The sequence below is a fragment of the Merops nubicus genome, unplaced genomic scaffold (assembly GCF_000691845.1).
Source record: "Merops nubicus isolate BGI_N331 unplaced genomic scaffold, ASM69184v1 scaffold168, whole genome shotgun sequence".
Taxonomy (NCBI): Eukaryota; Metazoa; Chordata; class Aves; order Coraciiformes; family Meropidae; genus Merops; species Merops nubicus.
In genome coordinates, this window is record NW_008627473.1 from 28,161 (window position 1) to 50,847 (window position 22,687).

Genomic DNA, 22,687 nt, shown 5'->3' on the forward strand with positions numbered 1-22,687 from the left:
GGAATGCTGCTTATTTATGGATAGGGCAGTGTTTCTCAGAATGGGAAACTGAAACACGGCAATCCTACTTGTTTAGATCTGAACTCATCAAACAGCAGGCAAAGAAAATAAGCCTAAAGAAGAGATACAGTAAAAGTCAGTAGCACTAAAGAAGAAGAATGGGGTTTTTTTTGGCTTTGTATTTTTAAAAAAACCCAGCTTGAACTATTGCAAGAATTATCAAAAAGATACTAACAAATTACTATCTACAAATATATCCCAGAATTTGCCATCATTTGCTTTTCAACATGGTATCTTCAAATCTATGAATTTAAAAAAAGAACATTCAAGATATAGACAAAACAGTAATTAAGGTGAAGGAAAGAAAACTGTTACATGAGCTGTATATTTGTGTGTACATATTTTGCATGCAAATGAAATATATTTTCTTCTTACCTTTAAGCTTAGGTTTTTTTGCATAACAAGGAAGCTATCATTCTTGGATTCGAGCTATTTCAGGGAAATCTATTCAGACACACTCAGGATGACAACCAGGAAGACTGAAGTGCTGCTTAGTGTATTGCCCTTAACATGATATAACTGTCAGGAGGACTTGGTACTACAGCCCTTCACGTAATTTTGATTACTTAAAGGGACAGCCCAGTGCTGAAAGGTCTTTCTCAAGTTTAAAACTTTTTCTAAGTGCAACAGAAACTTAATCAGTGACTCTAGTTTTCATCCCTTCTGCATTTCCCAGTTACAATCAACAGAAGGGCCAGGTAAACAAAGAATAGTAGTTACATTTCCTTCTACCTACCCTGGGGAATCTGTGTTTGGAGTATCTAACTTCTTCCTGTTAGGCATATGATGCATATATAAGCCCTCCTACCCAAAGATCCTGTTCTTAAATCACTGAATTTCCCTAAATCATTGAAATATTGAATTCCCACTCGCACTGCATAGAAAATATTAATAACGCCAGATGTATTCCAGTTTTGCCAGTAGCTGTTAAATCCAGACAACTAATGCTTCTCCCTATCTTAAAAGACTCTTTTATAAGAATAGAAGCCCATTGCACAGATGAAAACTAGAGGGACAGCCTCTCTAGACACCTTAAGTCTTGACATTTGCATGTCAGTGTATTACTTATTAAATTCTGAGACATACTTCATCATTTCATAACCCAAGAACAGACACAAGGTTGCTGCATACCTCTAGGAATTTCACATGTGATGTTTTGAATGTCTCTAAGGAACCCAATCCCTCTCCTTCGAAACAGGCACGAGAACTCTCCCCGAAAAAAAACACGCAACTTCAAACAGAGCTCTGAAAGAGCCCTTTCAGGAGAGAAGAAAGTACCAAAGGGAAGTGGAATTTGAGGAGGAGGAGGAATCTTCTGACATAATTGTTTGACATGAAGCAAACCTTTTCACTGTGGGGAGTCCAGACCAGTCAGTTCTCATGAGGACAGGGATGAAAAACCTCTGCTTTTTCTCAGAAGTCCACACAACAATTCTGGAAGGTGTTACCATGAGCTTAAGCCTAAGGCTTACTAGAATTTTTAAGTTTCTTATGCTACTCAGGGTAAAAGCACTCAGTTCACCATTTTGCCTAAGGCTTTTACATATGACTTTTTAGTTTTGAGAAATAACCTGAACTTAATTCCATAAGGCAGCAGGGAAGGAAAAGACAACCTTCTGAATGTTGCAGGTTGTATCACAGAGCCCATACAAGTTTGAGATTATCTTTCTGGCCTGATTGCCTTTCTATACTCATGCAGTATGTTCATGTTGCCTACATAATGGAATAATAAGGGTGTTTCCTCATGTATGTAATCATAATTATAGCATGAAAATACCACAGACACCACCACTGGCACAGAGAGACTTTCAAAGATTTCTTCCAAAAAGTAAAAACACAGAAATGCAACTCCTTCAGTGAATTCAAGCAGAATATAAGGTTTGTGGTAACAGTTCTTGCCTATAAAGAGAAAGTTCTTTGACAAAAATTTTTTCTTCCAAGCATGGTAGAAGTCATCCATGGCAGCTCTGAAGCTGATGGATTTCCTGAAACTGAGTTAGAGAAGCAAACTATGCACTGTATTGTGAATCTTACTCACAGCTACGGGAAGATGAAATTTCCACCTTTTACTATAGTAAACTATAGCTGTTAGTATTTGTCCACATTCTCAAATACAACATGGGAAAGGACTGAAGTGGTCTGAGCATTTGCAGGTATCTGCTAAGGAGCGAGACATTAATTCCAGACCACAGAATCAGACATTAGCAAGTGTCAGTTCTGGGTTTTGCCATGTAACACAAAGGCAGGTAGCAATGAAGTGAAGAGCAAATGTGAGAGACAAAACAGGTGACAATGTCAGTGACAAGAACAAAGGGACCAAGAATGGATGAAGTACCTCAAGGAAAGTGAAAACGAAAACCAGACAGGTCACAGGAATAGTATACACAGGATATAAAAATAAAGAAACCCAGAAAAGTCATCCAGGGTTTAATGGTACTCTGGTTGAGTTATTTAGAATAATGGGTGCAACAAGCTAGCACCCAATTAGACAAAAGCCCTATTAACTACTAGTGAACAGAAGGTACTTCTCTGCTGCTTTACCAGGTCCAGTGAACTTGCTACAGTTTATTCTAGAAATCTCTCCATATATGAGATCAGTAAAATAAAGCATCATTTTCGGGACTCAGTGAGAGATTGTAAGTAGCAACGTCTGAACAGAGAAATGGAGGTTCTGAGTGGCAGTTTTTCTTACCTTTCAAATGCTGGCCAGGAAGTCTCTTCACTGAGTTCAGAGCCATCACTACTACCTTGAAAAAGAAAAGAATGAGCGACATTTCATTTCAACATCCACAATCCATCTATTCCAATTATGTCTCTTTCTTCTCAGAATATTTAAGATTACATGTGCAAAAAATACTTCACTAAAATACTACAGTGCAAATACTTTGTGATTTGCTTCAGAAATTTCACATAAAGCAAGGCAGGGATTTGAAGGGACAGGGTCTAGGGTCTTCTAGCTGAAAAAAAGGACAGTAATAAATTGGTAAGGGATTTTCAAAATCTAAAGAACACCCTAAATGCAGATTTGGTTGAGTAACACAGCAAGCATTTAAAAAGAAAAGTCATAAGAAATTATTTAAATAAGTGAAGTGATACATGGTCATGACAGAGGTGCAAATTTGCAGTAAGGCAAACTCATGGCTGAGCCTCCAAAACATTAGAAAGCTTTGCCAATTTGAGAAGCCTCAAACAACTCTTTAGAGCTACCTCCCACCTTACTGTATCAGATGACAAGAGTATTTCTTCCTTTTGTGCTTCAAAGTAATCCAGTGTTACTGCAAGTACTTTATTTTCATCCATCCACTCACAGCAGGCCCATAAGTAACATTCTAACTTTACAATTAGTAAACCACATCAGCCTGAAAACTGGTATTCAAATAGACACAATGTAGTGTCATCTGCAGTGTTATTTAAAACAATAAATATATAACAGTATAGAAATACTGTGAACAGAACTCAGCAGCTTCAGTTACTAACTGTATTCTAAATAATGTTCAAGCTGTTCTCTTGTTCGCTCTTCACCTTTCAGAGCAGACCAGCTTCCCACCAGCTACCAACCCTGCCCTCCACTTCCAGTCAATATATGGTTTTCGGCTCCAGACAATCCCAGCTCCTCGGTTTCAGCCTAATTCAATGTCAATAACTGCTAAAAGCCCACCTTTTGGCACACTTACTTGACAGTTTGCTTGCTCTGCCAGCTGAATAATAATACACAAAAGGAAAAATTGATTCACAATGATTTTCAGACAAAAAAAGAAAAAACAACCCAAACTGAATCAATGCATCTTACTTAAAGGTTCCCACAAAGAAACAAAGGTTGAAAATGGGAACAAGTGCCCTGTAATTTTACACAGAACATCAGCAGGGAACAGTGGTGCCCTCAAGATTAAAGCTTATCCGTACAAAGGTAAGCCTGGACATTCACTGAGTGAACACAGAGTAAAGATGAAGGCAATAAAAATTCACACTCAGCAGGGGTAATTCCAGCCAAGAGCCATGAAAATCTCAGCATGGACTGAATTTCTCTCTGTTTCTCTCTCCAAGACAAAATACTTGCCTTTAACTTCCAGCCAATTCAGCTTAGATGCCTCTTTTCCAAACATTAGCTCAACATCTTCATATTAACATAATCTCTAAGGAATACTAGATAATTTTGAGTCAGTTTATCCTGAACTTCTCCAAAAGGAAGGTCCTAATCTGGTTCACACCAACATTACAGTAAAAGGGACTTGTATAATGAAAGAAGCTAAGAGACATACAAAAGCCATGTTCTGGTGGAGCTACTGGGTCCTACACTAGGCAGAAAGGTCTGCAAGAAGGGGAGCACAATACTCAACAGTTGACTAATTATTTTCTAGAAGTGTCTTTAAGATTTTAGTACTTACATTCTCAGATCATTGACCCCTAAGCATTCAACAGCTTAAAAGGTTATGGGTTAGACTTCTAGAAGCAATGTTAATTTGGAAAAAAAGTGGGCCAAACATCACTGCTACTGCTGTAATGCTTATATTGACACCAATAGAGGTTTAAAAGTATTATAACAAACTGGAAAAGGTTGTATTTTAGCATTTGACTAGCCCTCTAACATCTATGCAGAACATCTCTAACAGGACTTTAGATTCTAGAAAACTCTAGGAGATTTTTTTCACAGCAAAATTTCTGATACTACGGAAAAAATAATTTCCCCAAAAGCAAAAGAATATACGTTACATCCCTCCCTCCAAAACAAAACAGAGGTGAAAGGAACTTTTTTTTAACTTAACGGGAGTTAGATGTCTAGCCAAATTCTGTTTAAACATTAAGGGCACTATTTGACGGTCACCTCAACTAGAAATATTTCATTCATTCAGTATTTTAAAAATATATCACCTTCTTAAATTCTTCTCAAGTACATACTCAATATTTAGTTTTTCCAACAACCTCAGGCAGGTCTTCAGGTTAAACTTAATAGTAAATCCTAGGCAGTATAACTCCTTTCTATTAAGTCATGTTCTACACATTTTTATGTAAGAAGCCACTTGACACAAACCACTCTCTTCCTAGTTTTCTTCATTACTATAACATTAAAAATTTCTTGTATAGGATTAAAAAATAATCAGAGTTGTTTTTATCTTTACTACATAACATGGAAGGCTTTTTCCTATCTAAGGAATAGCAGCAAAAGGCAAAATATTTTTTTGATAACTGTGCAGATGATTATCTGAGAATTTTCAGGATTGTTTACATAGTGTTCTAGTACTGCAGCTGAATGCAGATGGGAATTTTCTGCTCGCATAATGTGGATGTGCACATCCATCCATCCATCCGCCTACCTCTGCTACAGCCACACAAACAGCGTGAGGCTGGGCTCCCAGTTCTGCGACAGGGGACGCCTGTAGCATCCCATACCCAATGTGCCCTGGTCACGGCATCCACTCAGTGCTCAAAGTCTGAGGATATTGAACATTTAACACAGGCTTCCTTTATCCATGAGTTAATCCCCAAAGTTAAACAGGCGTTAATATAAACAAACCAACCCCAAAGAGTTTAAAAAGTATTCAGACGAAAAATTCTTTCCGCTTCTCAAATCTGCAACTGACACTCTCCTGGCTCCGGTTCCACAGGGTTTCCAGAGCTCTACTCACTGTAGCCAGTGACTGACCTGACAGAGCTTGAAATTCTAATGTGAAAACACAAAAAAAACCATAAAGAGGCCTGAACATCAGTTGCTGTAGCACAAACAACCCCATTAACATCATGGAGATGGACTTCACACCCTGAAAGTTATGTTCTGCGTTGTTGAGTCTATGACCACGCTGAAAATCCTCGTGTATTTTAACTAGTTCACTAACATTTAACTGTTGTGCTAGTTACCACTAGTAAAATTTGGCATGCTAGTTAACCAAGTAAGAATGGTGTGAAGACTGGCAAAAGACTAGAGCAATACGATGCCAGAGAATCAACACAAACTTTTAATGCCACCAATGATAACACGTTTCACTGTGAAAAACTAACAACAGCAAATAACAAAATGGATAAAGATGGGGCAGAAACAGGGATTGTACACATGCATCAACTAGAAAACACCCAGAGCACATGCCTTGGACCAAACAATACTGAAAAAGACTGGGAAAGAAATGGGGTGCTAGGACACCTGTATATCCCTGTCCTCCTCTCAAATACAGGCATCTGTACATTAATTTTTAACTTCACGTATTATACAACTTTTATATTTACCCTATCAAGAACAAAACAGTAGTTCACAACAGCAAAACAGGAGGTGCACATTTAGGGCAAGAGATTGTCACCTATACATTTACTGAAATGGAATATCAAAAAAACAGTTATGTTTCTTCTGCCTGAAACCCTATCCGAACTTTGATCTTCTGACCACTCATGGCTCAGAGTCCTAAACACCTGAACAGTATACTGCAGGGTAAGGAATCAAACAAACATTGGCTGTGTGGAGTTCTTCCCTACTGTATAGGCTGCCAAAACCCTGGAAGTAAATGCATACATTGTATATCTACACCTATACTTCATTTATTTAAAGAGAAATATAAGCCCCTGCAGAATTCAAATACTTCAAGATGGTGACTTAATAGAAGAATTCATTAAAATGCTGATATTCCTGTATTCATTTTATGCCAGTTTAGGTTTGAAAATGTACTGTTCTTACAAAGGCATTTTCTAATGTTAATTGACACTGCTTTAAGATACCTTTCTTGGACTCTGCAGCCTAATTTCTGTGATTGCATTAGAATAAAGGCTCAAGTTATTCTGAAGTGATTGAAACACACACATGAAGTCAAATGTCCAAGAGCCTTAGTTTTTCCAGAGCTTTCATCCGTATCATTGTAGATCAGGAAAAATAAGTGGAGAATGAAAAAGAAACAGTTTGAGAAAGAAAACACTCCAAAGTTAGAACACAAGTTGCATTCAGCACTGCTACAAACACAATCCATAGATGTGTTTTATTTGTATTTTTAAGTGTCTAAAATTACATTCTGAATTTTCATCAAGTATTTCTGTGTTCATACCTCAGCATCTACTCTTAAGTGGTACACACGTGAGATGGCACCCTTAAAAAAAAAACTTCTAAGCAAAATGACCTTGCACCCTGTACATTCAGTGCTGTAAGAAGAGAAGAACCACAGAGAAGCAACATATTAAAAGAGGGGCCTGTTTTACATTGTCCCTTTACCTTTACAGAAATATTTAGACACTTAGCTATTATACATAAATTCAGCTTCAGAACAAAAAATTAGTAATGCAGCTGAGCCAAATCATAACAAATGGTAGAAATCCCAAACTTCTGAGAACATTCATGAAGTGAGCTGAACATTGCTGCCAAGGTACTTAATACACTTAAGCAAGAAAAGAATACTTTGAAAGCATAGAGAAAATCAGGGAGCATTAGAAAACTATGTATTCTTAAAAAAAAAAAACTTATGAACAAAAAGGAAATTTCATGATATTTCTGAATGGAACTACTACCCTAGTAAAAGCATCTTAATTTACCCTACTTTAAGGCAAGGAGGTGACAGCAGGCAAATACCTGCAGGCGAACAGCTGGTAAGAGTGTGCAGGTGGTTCCTTCCACCCACCCAAGAGCAATGCTCAGACCTCAGAAGGGCAAGCTCAAGCTTTTGGACGAGGGTATACAGTGACCTCATCAAAACAAAGGGACAGACAAAAAAAACTACCTTGTAGCTTTAAGACTTACTGACAGCAAGTAGTGGGCGTTATCATTGAACTTCCACTGCAAAGTAAAAGCATCTGTCCAAATTTACCAAAAGCAGATATTCTGGATTGTCTGCACAACACAGACATACTTTCAGCAGTATTCATCTGTCTGTATTTTCATGTGTTATCTGTCAAAGTCTCTTTACAGTCAACAAAAATAAAGTGCTGTTTTAAGGACACAAGTCATATAACCTCTTTTTAGCCACCCACCTATGATTGAGATGAATCATATCCTTGCAGATCTTAATTCTCTATGGGATTATAAAGAGCTCTAAATGACTAGCTCAAATGTAGCTGTCTGAATTAAAATTGCCTGAAACTCAAAAGAGACTATTTCCTCGTTACATTCCTGAATTCAAGAGAATATTTGCCATCTGATACCACATAATTCCTTCTAATTAGAATAGCCTTGGCCCTGCTAGAAAAAGATTGCTCACTTTTGTGAAGATTAGAAGAACCTATGCTATAAAGTAAAATGGCAACAGAACCAGATCTAAATCTCCCTTGCTCTAACATAATCTATGACCCTGTGTTGAGCATAGCCTCCAAGTTCTAGGAACAAGAACTGTTTTGACCCAAGCACAAGAATTTAATATAATGGGGCTATGTCTTTAATTTATTCTGAATTCTAGGTCTTGCAGAATGAGTGAGTGTACATAATCAGCCTCCAGGCCCTGAAATTACAAAAAAAAATCTGAGGAAGAACTCTAACAATGATTGTCATGTTACAGGTAAGCCTATTTTCAGGAAATCCTATGCCTGGGACACTTTCTGCATTGCTGCTGCTTTAGGAATCACTCACTGCAAAGACAAGTACCCATTTAGTGTATCCTTCATATCTGAATGATTAATTACATTGCTGTAAAAATTCTGGCATGCTGAGCAGCGTTTCCCAAACTGATAATCAGTCTTTCCCAGCACAACACAATCAAAATTGTCCACCACAACTGAAATGGTTTCGTGGTTTTTTGTTTGTTTGTTTGGTTTGGTTTTTTGTTTGTTTGGTTTTGTTTGTTTTGTTTGTTTTGTTTTGTTTTTTGTTTTTTTTTCAGTTTAGTGACACATGCACTGCTGGATTAACTGCTCAGTTTCAGTGCACTTACATGCAAACCAGAATTTTATCCAGCCACGAGTCTCAAACTTAGTGATGCTTTAACTGATCTCTACCATGGATTGAAAGCTTCTATCACAGGGGTAACCGAAGAAATCCAAGTGGAAGAGTTCTAATGTATTTAGAGAAGTTGGCATGTTCACCAGTGGAAAAAGAAACAGCGCTCTGACAGATCTTCGTAACATGCCTATAAATTGCTTTACTGAACTGCACATGGACTGTGGCAATCCATTAACAGCAAAGGCAACTCAGACATGAGGTCTGATAAAAAAAAAAAATGCACAAACTCATATGCCATAACAATTTAGATGAAGCATGGCAATGGCACAGTGCTGCACACAAACATCCCAGAGACACTGCTACGTAGCTACTTTGTTAGTATTTGATGTAGAGGCAGATTATATCAGATCCTCCAATTAAAAAGGTCTGAACACCTCTGAGCCCTCAAAACACAAGACTGATTTAAAGTATTACAGTGATTTTTTAAGATCACATTCAAGGTGCTGGCATGGCAGAAACACTGCCTGTGTTTTGAAGAGGGATCATTTATCCAAAAAGTTAAGTCCTATATAGGCTTATATCTAAAAAAAGGTAGTCCTGTTTCTAGAGCAACAGGTTTAAATCCACATTTACGGGCAAGGTGAGGAATAACACTCCTTTCAGTACACATATTCAGAAGAAGTTTTCTTGACTGTCTTTTGAAGTTGTCTTGCAGAATACTGTAAACCTCCTCTCTGCTGCAGTGACTGTACTATTTCCAAGTACTAAGTAAACAGACTACTTCAAACATGATGGAGGAACTTAGCAGCTTCAATCAACTTCCTTAAATCCTGCTGAAGCAGCAGTACAGAATGCCAAAAACCTTACATTTCCAATAATTCTTCAGTAATAGGTACTGCAAGCCTCCAGAATTTACTCTCTTCCTCTGTATGTATTTCTAGCACCTCTACTAATCATTGTTCAAGTTTTCCTAATAAAGAAGCAGCAAAAACAACAATGATGCTAGACTGTCAAAACACTGATAAAACTAAAGTATCCACACCTAGGGGGACGTTGGAAATAGAAGAGAACAGGAGAGGGGAAGTTCTAACCAAAAATGCTGATCTTACACAAAATGCATAAGGTTGCTGTTTTATAAATTATTTATAGAAGTCTTCTAAAGTGGCAATTTTGTTCCAGTTTGTAAAGGTGGCTACAAGTCGATAAGGTCGTGCCTGAGCTAAGCAAGAGAATAGAGCTGAAAATCTCAGAGATAAGATGAAGCAGGAAAGCCCTGTGGTCTCCAAAATGTCTAGATGGTGACTGGTTCTTATTAGCCCCTAATGAAAAACTGCTTATCAGCTTTGGCAAACCCTCCCTGCCAGGCTCTAATGGAGGTAAACAAATAATCTGCCCTGGAAAAAAAAAGAAAAAAACCCTAACAACTGCAGAGAAGTTTCTCAGATATTCAGAAAGAAATACCTGAAAAAAGGGCAAAGGGTAAATCTCAAAAAAGGTAACAAAAGTTTGGTACTGCATAACTGCTGAGAAAGCAAGCTGTCTGTGTGCTGATGATAACCACCATTCCTGCTGCAGGAATTTGAAAGGGTAAACTCAGCCACAGCAGAGAACCTGCAGAAACAGAGACAGGTAATGCACATTTCATAGTGGGAGCTGTCTGCTGTGAAGAGGTTCAAACTACTTTGGTTTAAGCTAGTTCCACAGATTTACTTATTAATGTAATTTTCAGGCCTCTTAGATATTTGACTTTTTTCACAAGAAAAATATATTTGCTTAAAATTTGTCCTTCTCCTCAAAAAAAAAAAAATACATGAGCAGCTCATGAAAACAGAATAATTTTAAACTGTGTGACTTTGTTTCTCTCCATGAAGGCTAAAAATCAAAGTTTAAGTTATCCAGAAAAATGCATAGCACTAAAAATATCTTTTATTACCAGAAATGCATAAAACCTGATCAACACTGAATTCTATTAAGCTAATAATTTTGAGAAAAAACACTGTGATAGAGGTTCCACTTCTCAAACCTGGCTGCAGTTAGGTGAATCTGAGACACTTGCCCTGCCCTCCCTCGACTTTAAGGATCTGTTTGCAACAGGAAAAAACAGCAACTTTCATCACAAACTCAGGAAGCAGAAGTTCTCAAAAGAATACCCTAAATATTTGAAGATAAATAACTTAGCAAAATGAACTAGATTCTGACACTTTGAAGCATATGAAAGTTAAATTGCTATCTACTGGCAAAATTCAGGAGTTTTTAGAAATTATGTTCTTAAAGACTGTCAGCAATTTAGACTTCTCCCCATCAATTCAATAAATTTTAAATAGAAAACCTAGCACAAGACATTTTGAGTTTGGATTGATTTAGGGGAGTTAAAAAAAATAAATCTGCTTTTTTATCAGTTGTCAACTCGTCCTGTATAAATTATGCTGTCTTTTCTCCACCAACATTTCTCAAAAGCTGTTCTAAAATAAAAGTGGTATTTTGGACTAGTACCACTGCTTGCACAATTGCCAACTAGTCATGCTAAAATCTTTACTAAAAGATGGCATACCAGAGTGGCATGGTTACAATTCCTACCTATTGAAATTCCACTAGAAAGGGTGGAGCTCTCTGCCTGCCCTCGGGATGGGATGTGAGGCTCCATGACACTGTCATCCAGTAGGTGCCTTGATCCTGCGTTGGGGAATGTTGCGCTTTTAAATTCAGCCGTATTCATTTTGTGTATGAAACTAGAAACAAACAAGGATAAAATTGTTACATTATCTGTGATCTATTTCAAAAGTTGTTGCTTCACCATCTGTAAGGACTGTATGCAGCGTGTTCAGAAGACCAAACTAAATCATGACTGAAGTCATAACCAACTAGGCACAAACTTCATTATCTATAGGAATTGTTAGTCTTAAAAATGCACAGCACTCTTGGAGCAAAGAGAAACTCAGGAGTGCTTTAAAAATTACTTTCATTATCCTAAGGTATGTTTGTCTTATGTAAGTCTAAAACATAATTGAACTTTAGAATTGCACTCTAGCTCATTAAATGTAAGCAGAGACAATACAAGAGATGAATTAATGAATAGCTACAAACTTGCTTTTTGTAAAGGTGACATGGGCATCGTTGATGGAACGATTAAGATATTAATTAGAAGTACATTAGAAGTGAAGTATCATGTACAAATCATGCCACTTTTTAAAAGCAAAGCTTTTGTATTGGAAGATGATGCAGCACAAAGCTTAGGATTTTCAGGTTAAATAAAACGCTGACTTGTATCCCAGACTGTGACACTTCCTATGCCCATGTGGCAGTAGGTTCCTCGGTGAAGGGGGTGTTGGTGGTAGCAAAGCTCCTTCTGCTGCCACATTCTTCCGTCCACTTTGTGGGGATGCTCCAACTTCAGAGCCTGGGAACAAAAGACACGTTACTCCCAAGTAACTTTAGAATTATCGTCAGAGTTACTTCTCGGAAAACTGTGGAAGAGTTGCACAAAACTTCCTAAACTCAATTTGTAAGACACAGCCTGTAATAAACATCTTTTGATATATTCATATTGATAATTAAGAAACCTGTACTTTAGGTTTTTTGCACAGCATTAAAACCAAACACACTTACTTCAAATACACCATCTAGTTACAAGTATTTTTTTAAGTCCTAAAGGTGCTGAATTAGCTACATTGGCATTAAGCAGGTCCCACTGATTTTGCATCTTGAAACTCCTGTCTTCAACCACTTTGGGCATTGATCAAAAATAATGTACTTTTTTGGAAGCATAACATACCATAAAAAGTTTAAATGAAGGCCCTTCTGTGTAGATAAAACAAAGAATAAATATTAAATACCTCTTCACCCCAAATGACACTACCAACTTAGTGCCACAATACATAAAAGAATCTAAAAGACTGACTCAATTCCTTGAAAGAATTTCTTTATAGATCATCTTTAGACTTTTTATTACAAATATATAGTGTTTACACTTCACACTTCTTTATTACCCTTAGGCAAATATTTTCCACGTTCACAACTCAAAAATAATGCATCTGACAACCTCATGTCTTCTCACATTTATTTACCTACTAAATCTTCTCTGGAAGCAGCAGAGTGGGGGGTGCTGGTCCCTGGTTCTATCTTTAGTGAAAGTCTGCATTAAAGAAGCATTAAAAATTACTTCATCAGGAAATAAAAACAAAGTAAGTTTTTGGAAAAAAAAATTAAATTTACAGTTGAAAGCTGCCTGTTTCTATAATTGCAAGAAACACTACAAAGTTCACATAAATCACGCACACTTATCTTTAGCACACACTAAATTTCCAAACATTCTTGGTTTTTTTGGGGTGCCAAAAAAGTAGTGCCCTACTACTGCAACAGGGCCCAGGATTCAAAAAACAACATGCTAGTGCATAAAGTAGTCAATGAATCTGTTGCTTGGCTCCTGTAAACCAGGAGAGGTCCTCCTCCACCCTGAAGGAGGACAAGACTCAAGAGCAAACCCTTGGGACTGGTACAGACCTGCAGCCTCTTGTTTATCAGGGAGCCTGATGCAGCCACCTCAGCTGGCTACAAGGGGCCAAACAGCCACCAGCTGCCATCTTCACCCTTCACCCTCCATGTGAGCTGTGGCAAAGTCACACCATGGAAGGAGCAGGGGAAGAGGCTGTTGCTCTGTGTTGGCATCACCCTCCAGGGAGAACATAACCACACATGAACCAGAACCTGCATGGCCCTGGGACTGCGAGCACATCCATGAAACTCGGGGACCATGCCACCACTCTAGCATAAAAAATGGGAAGAATAAAATGTATACAACTGCTCCCCCCACCTTGGATAAAATATTTATGCTTAATACAGTTCATATTTTAAATTTTCCTATGAAGTGCACTCATGTGCCAGGCAAAGGCTTTTGTTTTTACTGGTCTAAAAGCCAAAATCCTCCTTTTGTGTTTTGGAAAACACATTATCAACTCAAGTGCATCCATAATTCAAGGTTTTTCTATAATAGGCACTTTTTAATGCCATTTCCAACAGTACCACAAAGAAGGCAGACTCCAGGAGCAGAGAACTCTGGGAAGATCAAGGATATCTTGTCCACACAACTTACAGGACTAGAATCTTTGAAATTAGCAGAGTTGGAAAAGCATGTACTTAATTCTGGAGAGACAATTTTGAAGTTTAACAGCTCCTCTCCCTCCCGTTCACAGGCAATTTAGCAATGAGCCATTACTATTTTAAAATTTATTTTTTAAAATAAAATAAAATAGATCAGGAAGGAAAAAGTTTTCAGATCACAATGGCTGTTCTCAATAAGTTCACCCTTTTTGTAGATACCTTAGAGGATAAAAAGTATAATAGTCTCTTATAGTAAGAACAGTTCTTCAAAAACACACTCTTCCCCATAAAAAAAACTTCTGTTTCGAGATGTACCAACCCCACAGGCATAAAAACACCTTCCAAATACCAGCTGTGTTTCTGCATTACATGCAGTTGTCTCTATTCATTTCCCTGCTATCAAAACGTGGGTTGTACAGGAGGAAGACACTGTAGCTCCCTCAGCAATAAAATTCTCACGAGTAGTCCCACGTAGCAAAGGCAGAGGAAGGTGGAATGTGGAAATCATGAAAATATGCCACTAAGAAGCAGATACTACAGTTCAGAAACGGGTTTGGGTTTGCCTTTTTTTTCCCCTTCAAGTGTTTAACCACAGAGCTTTACTCTCAGAGATAAGGAAGCAAGACTTTCAAAATCAAGCTATAGAACTTTTGAGCAAAAAAAGGTAAAGCAGGATGCTTGCATAGGAATGTGCAGAGAATAATTAACAAATCTCAGAAATGAAGCCAAGTGTCTGAGGCCTCATTAACTGTTCTCCAACATAAACTGAAGGGTCCCCATTTGCTGCCTTCTAGTAAATCCAGGTCAGGTCTATTAAATGGTAAAGGGTATCTGTTCCTCTAGTGTGCACACCCCTCCCACCATTCAAAGGTAGCTACACAAGCAAGCAATTCAACACAACTGAGGTGACAGACTTCATGGGCAGGCAGGATGGGAATGGGTGGGGAACCTCCTCAAGCACATCAGCCAATGAACAAAAGCTTTCTTCATATGCAACAGATTCACTTTAGATTTTTTTCCTATCCTCAGGGCTTGTTCCTGTCTCTTGCCAGAGATTTCCAACCCCCAGTTTTGCTGGGTGCCAAATCACTTAATACAGTAATAATATTATAATTAAGGAAGTAGAAACCTCTGTTATGGGTGGTATGCTGGGAGGAATGGGCAGGGACACAGACGGACAACATCTGGCCTCTCAAAAATCAAATGTTTATGTTTTACTCACACTATATAACCTAATCAAAGACAAAACTATAAAATTGAAGTGAAATATATATCTGAAAGTGAAAGCCGTAAGTCATCCTCAGCAAGAACTTGGGACTGGATGCACAGATAACTTTCCTCTGATGAAAAATGACATAAGCTATCTCCAGTCATGGGATCCATCTTTTTGACTGAACAGTGTGAGACAGAAGTACTGAGTCTTCATTAGTGAACACTCAAAGAGATCTGCAGATCAAAGCAACACACCAAAGAGACATGAATACTAGAGCTTGATGCAGCTGGGCAGAGAAAAGGAAGGAGATATGTCACCCACCATCCTGAAAATTATCTTAAACATAGGACCCCGCTGTAACCTCCCTACCTTCAACTGGTGCATCCGAGATGCGCGAGCCCTTGACACAAATGCAGTCTTACGTGACAGGCTTTGTGTTATTGAAGTTATTTTGTAATAAGTTACAGTCAGTTATAGCATTTAATACTTACTTATAATTGTCATCTTCTACAAACTTTTGTAGCTCTTCTATGTACTGAACAGAGTTTAGATATTTTTGGACATGAGGCAACAGAGGAATATCTGAAGGAAGAGATGACATTCATTATCAATGTATCATTCACTGGTAAGCAAAGTTACCTTCCAGAAACTATTTAAACAGAATCAGATCTCTTGCCTTTTATGTGAGATGAAGGTATAAGCTACAGTCCCTAACGTGTTGAAATTTGTCCTTCGTAGCAATTCTCATGTATTGAGCTAACATCCCCCACTTCCATAAAGCCAGGTACATATCCCCCAAGAGCTGCTGCTTATCAGAGCACACATAGGGAAAAAGTGAGAATGTACTCCTTGCCAAACTGAACGCCCAAACCTGGAACCTGAAGGGTCATGTCTGAGGACTCCTCCTTGGCCCACATTCTCATACTGAGCTTTCAGAGAAGCCACAATCCTGTGCTAATTCACATTCCACCATCAAAAACACAGTCTTATGACTCCATTAGAACTTGGAGAGGATTGTGAGTGAGACCATGTTTGAAGAAAAGACATTATCTGATCTATGAACAGGGCTACAAATGTCCAAAATACAAAGTAGATGTATTTTATTATCCCCAGTAAAAGTACTACTTCAAAAGCAACCTACTATATTTAGAACTCAGTCATAAAATTACGAAACACAGGGATACAAGTTTATAACACACTAATAAAAAATACTGTTAAGTACAACACATTCCACATTTTTAATCAAAAAATATGTACTGCAAAAGTGCACGTGAGGTAAGAAAAATGGAATTTTATTCTGTCTCCCCACACCAATACTCTGTCATAACCAACAACAGCAGAAAACAGAATTTTGGGCTGAGAGGGTGAGGGAGAGCACCAATGGCATTCAGATGGGTTGGGCTGTACTTACCTTGCCTTACAGAAGGCAAATACTAAAGCTTTTAGAAGTTTTTCTTGTTGATACTGCAATATTTACACAGTAGCTTACCATATTCACATGACTGTTGTAAATCTGAGATGATTCGAAGAATGTTGTTCATCAAATTTGTTCTTTGCTCACTTTCCAGAATGCTCCCAGTCGATGGGTAGGCAGAGTCAATATACGTCAAGTCTGACAGATAAATACCTGAATAAGATTAGAATGAAAAGTTGCTTCATTTAGTGTCACACATTTAGTAGGAACAAAAAATCTAACAAACAATATTCTGAAGAACTTTTGCTTGTATTGACTAACACACATCTGGTGTGACAAAAGCATTGTCCCAGAACATGTTATTTTGGATTTACTGAAGGAATTATTTCTACAAGATCTCCAAGACCCTTCGGACCTCAAACAGTAATAACGCTTAGATTACAGGCAAGTACATCACTGTGCCACCCTTGTCAGGGACTGAATCTGAACTCCATCACTTAATCCTTTGTGTTGTCAACCTTACCTCAGCTGTACCTGCAGATGCTGTGGGTGCACGCACAGCCAGGTTCTGTGTGCAAGTTCTCCCTCTCTGTACGACAAACCGGAGAGGACCCATTCCTCCTGCATCGCATTAGGCATGCACTAGCTGACTGTGTCTTTGTGTCATTTCTCAATCTAACCATAATTACAAGGTCATGCATAACTACTCATGAACCTCATCTGCCATATCACCAATTAATTATTTCCTTGACAAATATGAAACATACTAAACACAAAACGCTAAAATGCAGGGTGAAAATTACTAATGATTTTAGGAAGTCTGCTACATCATTTCTCCAATTCAACAACTGGAAAAAATATGAGAAGGAAAAAAAATCATTATCTACAACTGAAGCCGAACAGAAAGTCAAACTCAACTTGCAGCAACATGGAAAAAGTCAACTAGGCAAAAATTGCACGCAGGTTGAAATAGGGTATGAATCCCACAGTTCAGACTAATTGCAACTCTAAAGATCCAACAGCCTAATAGATAAGTCTCTTCAAGTCTTCTACCTGTTTTCTTCCCCACTACCACTGTAAACTTACTACTTTTACAACCCCTTGGTCATGTATGCAGGAAAATAATCCTTTAGATAAATCGCTTATTTTAATTCTAAATGTAGCTCCCCTTCTTGAACCTCACTCAAAGATTAATCATTATCATCTCAACTAAATGAAACATATCTTGACCAACTCTGCCATTAAAAGGAATTGCTCTTCATCCCCAGCATCTTCCACAATACATCCAAATAAAGAGAAATATACAAACTTACATACTATTTAAAAACAAAACAAAACAAAACAAAACCCAAACAAACTTATTTCAGTAACAGGGAATTTCTAGAATTAAATTTTGCTTCACCTCTCAGTCTCATATAACCAAAATCATAACAAGCAATTTGGCTTTACAGGTGGAAGACTATTAATACAACCTCACAAGAACAGCAGTTGTGTTTGTATAGCACCTAGCTAGTACAGTCCTCAAAATGTGAGTTGGGAAACTCTGGGCATCGCTCCAAAATCAACACATACACACGTGTGTGCACACACAGAAACAAATTAAAATACTTGTGGTTGAAAGGTGACATATAAAAAAGTGAATAAAAAGGTATTACTCATGACCTGATATACTACTAAATTTCTCAATTCTCTATTCTGCTAGAATCAGTTTAATAAGAAATAGAGAGGATAATCAGAAACATCAGATGGTCATATTTAATTGCTATGCTACCTAGACTGCATAAGCTGACCTGACCCTAACTTTGCTAATTAATGTCCAAACAGGCCTTTAAAAATCCCAAACCTGCTCAGTCTTCCACAGAAGTAAATCATCCTTACTAATAAAGGAAATTCACCATGAACAGCCATTTGTAATATTACACAAGATTTTATAAACCTACAATGTATTTGTAGGATTACCTTGCTGAACGACTTGCTCAATTAACCACTGCCTTTTTTTTTTTTTTTTTTTAAGCTAAATCAAGAACTCTTCCGTAAAGATCTGTTCTTTAAAATAATTTTGAAAGCCTACTATGGTAATTCTCTTCCAAATGTAATTGGCACATGCTTTGTGAAGAAACCAAAGAGATCAATGAAAGCAAACTGAATGCACTTAAGTGCTGGCTGACTATTGACAGTACTGAAAACAGCATTTTGAGTTCCTCATGGAGCATTATCTTGGTGCCTTTTGCTACTTCTAACACCAATCAGATGTTATCAGATATTCTGGTACCTACCCAAAACTATCACAGAGTTTTAACATTTTCCACATGTATCGGTGACTTCATGCGTTTAACAACTGGAAGTGTTTCTTATTAAATGAACGTCAAGAATCGAATGCGACATTCTGTTGAACATTCTTCTAGACTATAAATGGTTCATTTTTCCTGTTGTATCCAGCCAGGCTGCCCCTTTTATTCCTAGCAACACAAATGGAGTTTTATCAGCCTGAAAGAATCTTTCTTCTAAATGAAGCCCAGTACTGTAATAACTTGAAAGGCATCTTTAGGCAGCATAGTAAAAATGTTTGATTTGTAATTGCCCGCTGAACTCTTGCACAGTCTGTTGCCATATGGTACCCTCCCTTCTACTGGCAAAACAATCTTGCCTTGTTCCTAACTTCTCAGCCTGCCTACCCCCCCCTTTTCTGGAGGGTATGGATAGGAAATCCGAAGGAGGAGTTTCTTCTGCTCTCAGCGTGTTCGTGGTGACATCATAGGTGGGCTGAACGTCTAAGTCGAGTGTGTGTTTGTTTAAAAAAAACTGTCCAAAAGTGATGTATATGGAATCTGGGTCAGCTGTAGCTGGTTAGTGCACTTCTGCGTGTAAGAATAAAAAACCTGCAGTCTTAAAAAACATTTCTCTCTCTCTTCTGGAATAACATATACTGGAACATTACTTTTTTCTTCTTTTTAAGTGATTAGTTAGCTTCGTTAACGTATGGAGAAACTAAATTCCTCAATACAGCTTGGATTTAATAGAGAAAGACAAAAGCAGTTTTCATCTCCAACTGCAGATTAACAATCCACAGCATCGGGCAATACAGGAAGAAAAAGCAACTTGGCCTCTGGATTTTCCATCTACCACAGAAGCAAAACAGCTGGAAGTTTTTTTTTCTTGGTAAGTTTTAAAGTTATTCTTACTTCCAAGTTTAATGTTGAGCTATTTGTTAATTCTACATAGATCTCCCTCAACATACAATTGTGAGGAAACAAATTTCTCTCAGCCTGTTGGCAACTAAAATATAAAACTTGCTTTTGTGGCTTTTGGTAGACTTTGGAAACTTGGAAAGAATTAAAAAGGATTCTGCATAAGAGCAGGCACTAACTCATTCCAGTTGTAAGGATGAAGTTTCAGTTGTTTAGCTGTAAATCTTCTGCTGATTTTGTTATCCACAGTTACAGAAAATTAGTACTATCAGACTCTTTGCTAAGCATGTAATTTGGGTATTGTGAACACATTAACGTGAAATTCTGATCCTACCAGAAAGAAAAAGCCAAAAATCCTATCGATGTCAGGGAAGCTGGATTTCACTCAATACCAGAGCATAGACCTAGCATTACTAGGACTAGGAAACTGATACCTCAATAAAAACAGTTTAAAAAGTCCCAAGTAAATCAATACACATCTGTAAGTAGCAATCATTGTAAATCGCTTCAGCTGAATTTTTATTTATGGTACTTCTGAGCAGTAGAAGTAGTCCGAGCTGTACAATCAGCTAAGGAGCCCGAATCATGCATTGATTCAGAATACAATCAGATTTGTAGCACAAAATTGTGCAGCTGAAAATCCAAAGATACTGCTGCAACAGGCACTAATCCTTTCCTTCAACAATTTGTGGAACCATGGGGATGTTAACGGTACCTTAACTGAACAGCTGTTTGTTTCTAAATAAAGATTCTTTTCCTAAACATCAAATGCAACACAGAAGGCAAAGCTAGATTAAGTGGAAAATACAGGCTTTTGTTACAGTTGTTCTTTGGGCAGAAGGAAGGGGAAGGATGCAGTTTCAAGTCAACAATTAAACCAAGAAATCTGTTTACAAACAGAAGACAAAAGTACAAGTGAAAAAAATGCAGGCTTTGCTAATACATCATTTTCTGCTTTTTGCCTTTCTTCTTGGAAAATTAGGACATGGTAAATAATTCAGAACAATGGAAAAGAATTTAAGTTACGTATTTATATTAACAAACTCTCAGAAAGGTCTAACATTAAGAGTGAATGAAGATGGTGATGCTAAAAGAAGAGAGAAAGTGTTACAGGAAGCAAACTTATTAAGAATTAGTAGCTGGAGGGAAGGGGGAAAGCCTGAAAAAGTCTTAAACAAGAAAGATGGATCCTTTCCAAGTTTTTGAGCCTTTTTTCTTAAGATCCTTTTGTGCTTCTTTACATATTAAAGAGAACAATCTAAACAACAACAAAACCCCCCACTTAAAGCCTGCATCATGTGCTCTGGACACCAGTCTCCATCCATTCACGATTAGCCAAGGTTTTGATTTACGCTGCTTAGAACAATTTCTGAATCTTTCACAAATGAGAACAGCTGAGTCAATAATTTTAAAGCAATAAACTGGTTATGTGCAAGGGTTTAACTCTCTCCTTTGCTGTGTTCCAACTTTAACAGTTTAGATTCTGAAATGCTTTTTCTTTTAAAAACAAATAATGGAATACTAATATTAGGCTGTTGCCACAAGAATCACCTTATGTTGGGAAAATATGCCATTTACAAGTTTTAAGGGAATTTACTTAGAATGAAAATTCAGAAGCTTTTAACTTTTGCCAGTAACTACATGGCTTTATCAGGTTTTAATTATCATTTTACTTCCCTTAGTTTGTTTTTCATAACATGCCCTATCAGTCTGGTCCTTAAAATTTATACACCACTGAATGAAGCAAGATTTCCTATAGGAAACAGCACTAGATGCTTAATGTCTCCAGTATCTGTTTTACAAGAATTCTGGTGTGCCTAAATAACACATTTCCAAGCACAAAATGCACCGCTCCACTGTACCTCCCTGTTAAGATGGTACAAACACACAATGGCTGCAAACAGCCCTCACATAAGAAAAAAAAAAATCTGGAAATGTTATATTTTACTGCGTTCAGACTACCTAGTAGAACAAGGTTTACAAATTTCTCCTGCAGAGAATTTCTAAGAATTTTTACGTTTTAAAAGTGATATATTTTCAATGACTGGTTCAAGAAACCCTGAAGATTTTTAGGCTGCCTTTCCTAAAAGGAATCAGATTCCCATTAGTCGCAGAGAAGCAGAATTCTGTGACTCAATACATCATGTATCCCACTAACAAAACCCAAGAATGTATTATTCCTGGATCCCAGTCAATACAATTGAAAGCAATCCTGTTACTTCAGCAGAGGCAGTGACTAGCCAGAAAAGCAAAGTTTATATGGGGGAAAGTAGCTTACTGAAGTACGTAGATGTATAAAAAAAGAATGTGAGCATTTTTCTTTTAAGTGTCTTCCCCACATCAGTACTACTTCTAATATTATGGACTCAGTTTTACAGAAAAAAAAAAAAAACAAACCAAAAACAAAACACAAAATTCTCCATTTATTCTTTGTAGAGATAGAGGAACATAGATGGTTTTACTCCTTTTAGCTGCTTAGACAAAGCTTAACAGAAAATTAAATGTGTAACACCAATAACGAGTTTTCAGATTAACTGGTATCATGTTCAGAGGATCCTTATTCTCAGTATTATAATGTACTTTCTCAAAAAAAACCCGTCTCTCTTCTTGTTTTACATGTCTGTAAATGGAGGTTTATAAGAGAGGGCACCACTGCCATTTATCATTTAACCAAGTTATTTTAATAAATATTCTGAGTAAAGATGTGTACCAGTACTGCACTTTCCATACAAAGAGAATCCTATATTCACATTTACCTGCAATGCTTCCATTCCATTCAATCATAACAACCTTCACTGCCCAGGGAGAAGCAGCCTTCACCAGCTCTGAAAGAGCAGATTCTAATTTGTGTTGTGGGTCTTGAAACTCTACATCCTGCT

General features: G+C 37.5%; 1 protein-coding gene across 2 annotated transcripts in view; it reads right to left on the reverse strand.

Moving 5' to 3' along the window:
• RALGPS2 (Ral GEF with PH domain and SH3 binding motif 2) overlaps positions 1 to 22,687 on the reverse strand; it is an 89,839-nt gene that overhangs the window by 15,027 nt on the left and 52,125 nt on the right. For both annotated transcript variants that reach the window (XM_008946290.1, XM_008946289.1), the window contains exons 8-13: positions 16,696 to 16,833; positions 15,698 to 15,788; positions 12,961 to 13,028; positions 12,158 to 12,293; positions 11,474 to 11,625; positions 2,753 to 2,807 (exon numbers count right to left, since the gene is read on the reverse strand). In XM_008946290.1, the coding sequence (XP_008944538.1) occupies positions 2,753 to 2,807; positions 11,474 to 11,625; positions 12,158 to 12,293; positions 12,961 to 13,028; positions 15,698 to 15,788; positions 16,696 to 16,833 (640 nt within the window). The remainder of the gene's footprint in view (positions 1 to 2,752; positions 2,808 to 11,473; positions 11,626 to 12,157; positions 12,294 to 12,960; positions 13,029 to 15,697; positions 15,789 to 16,695; positions 16,834 to 22,687) is intronic.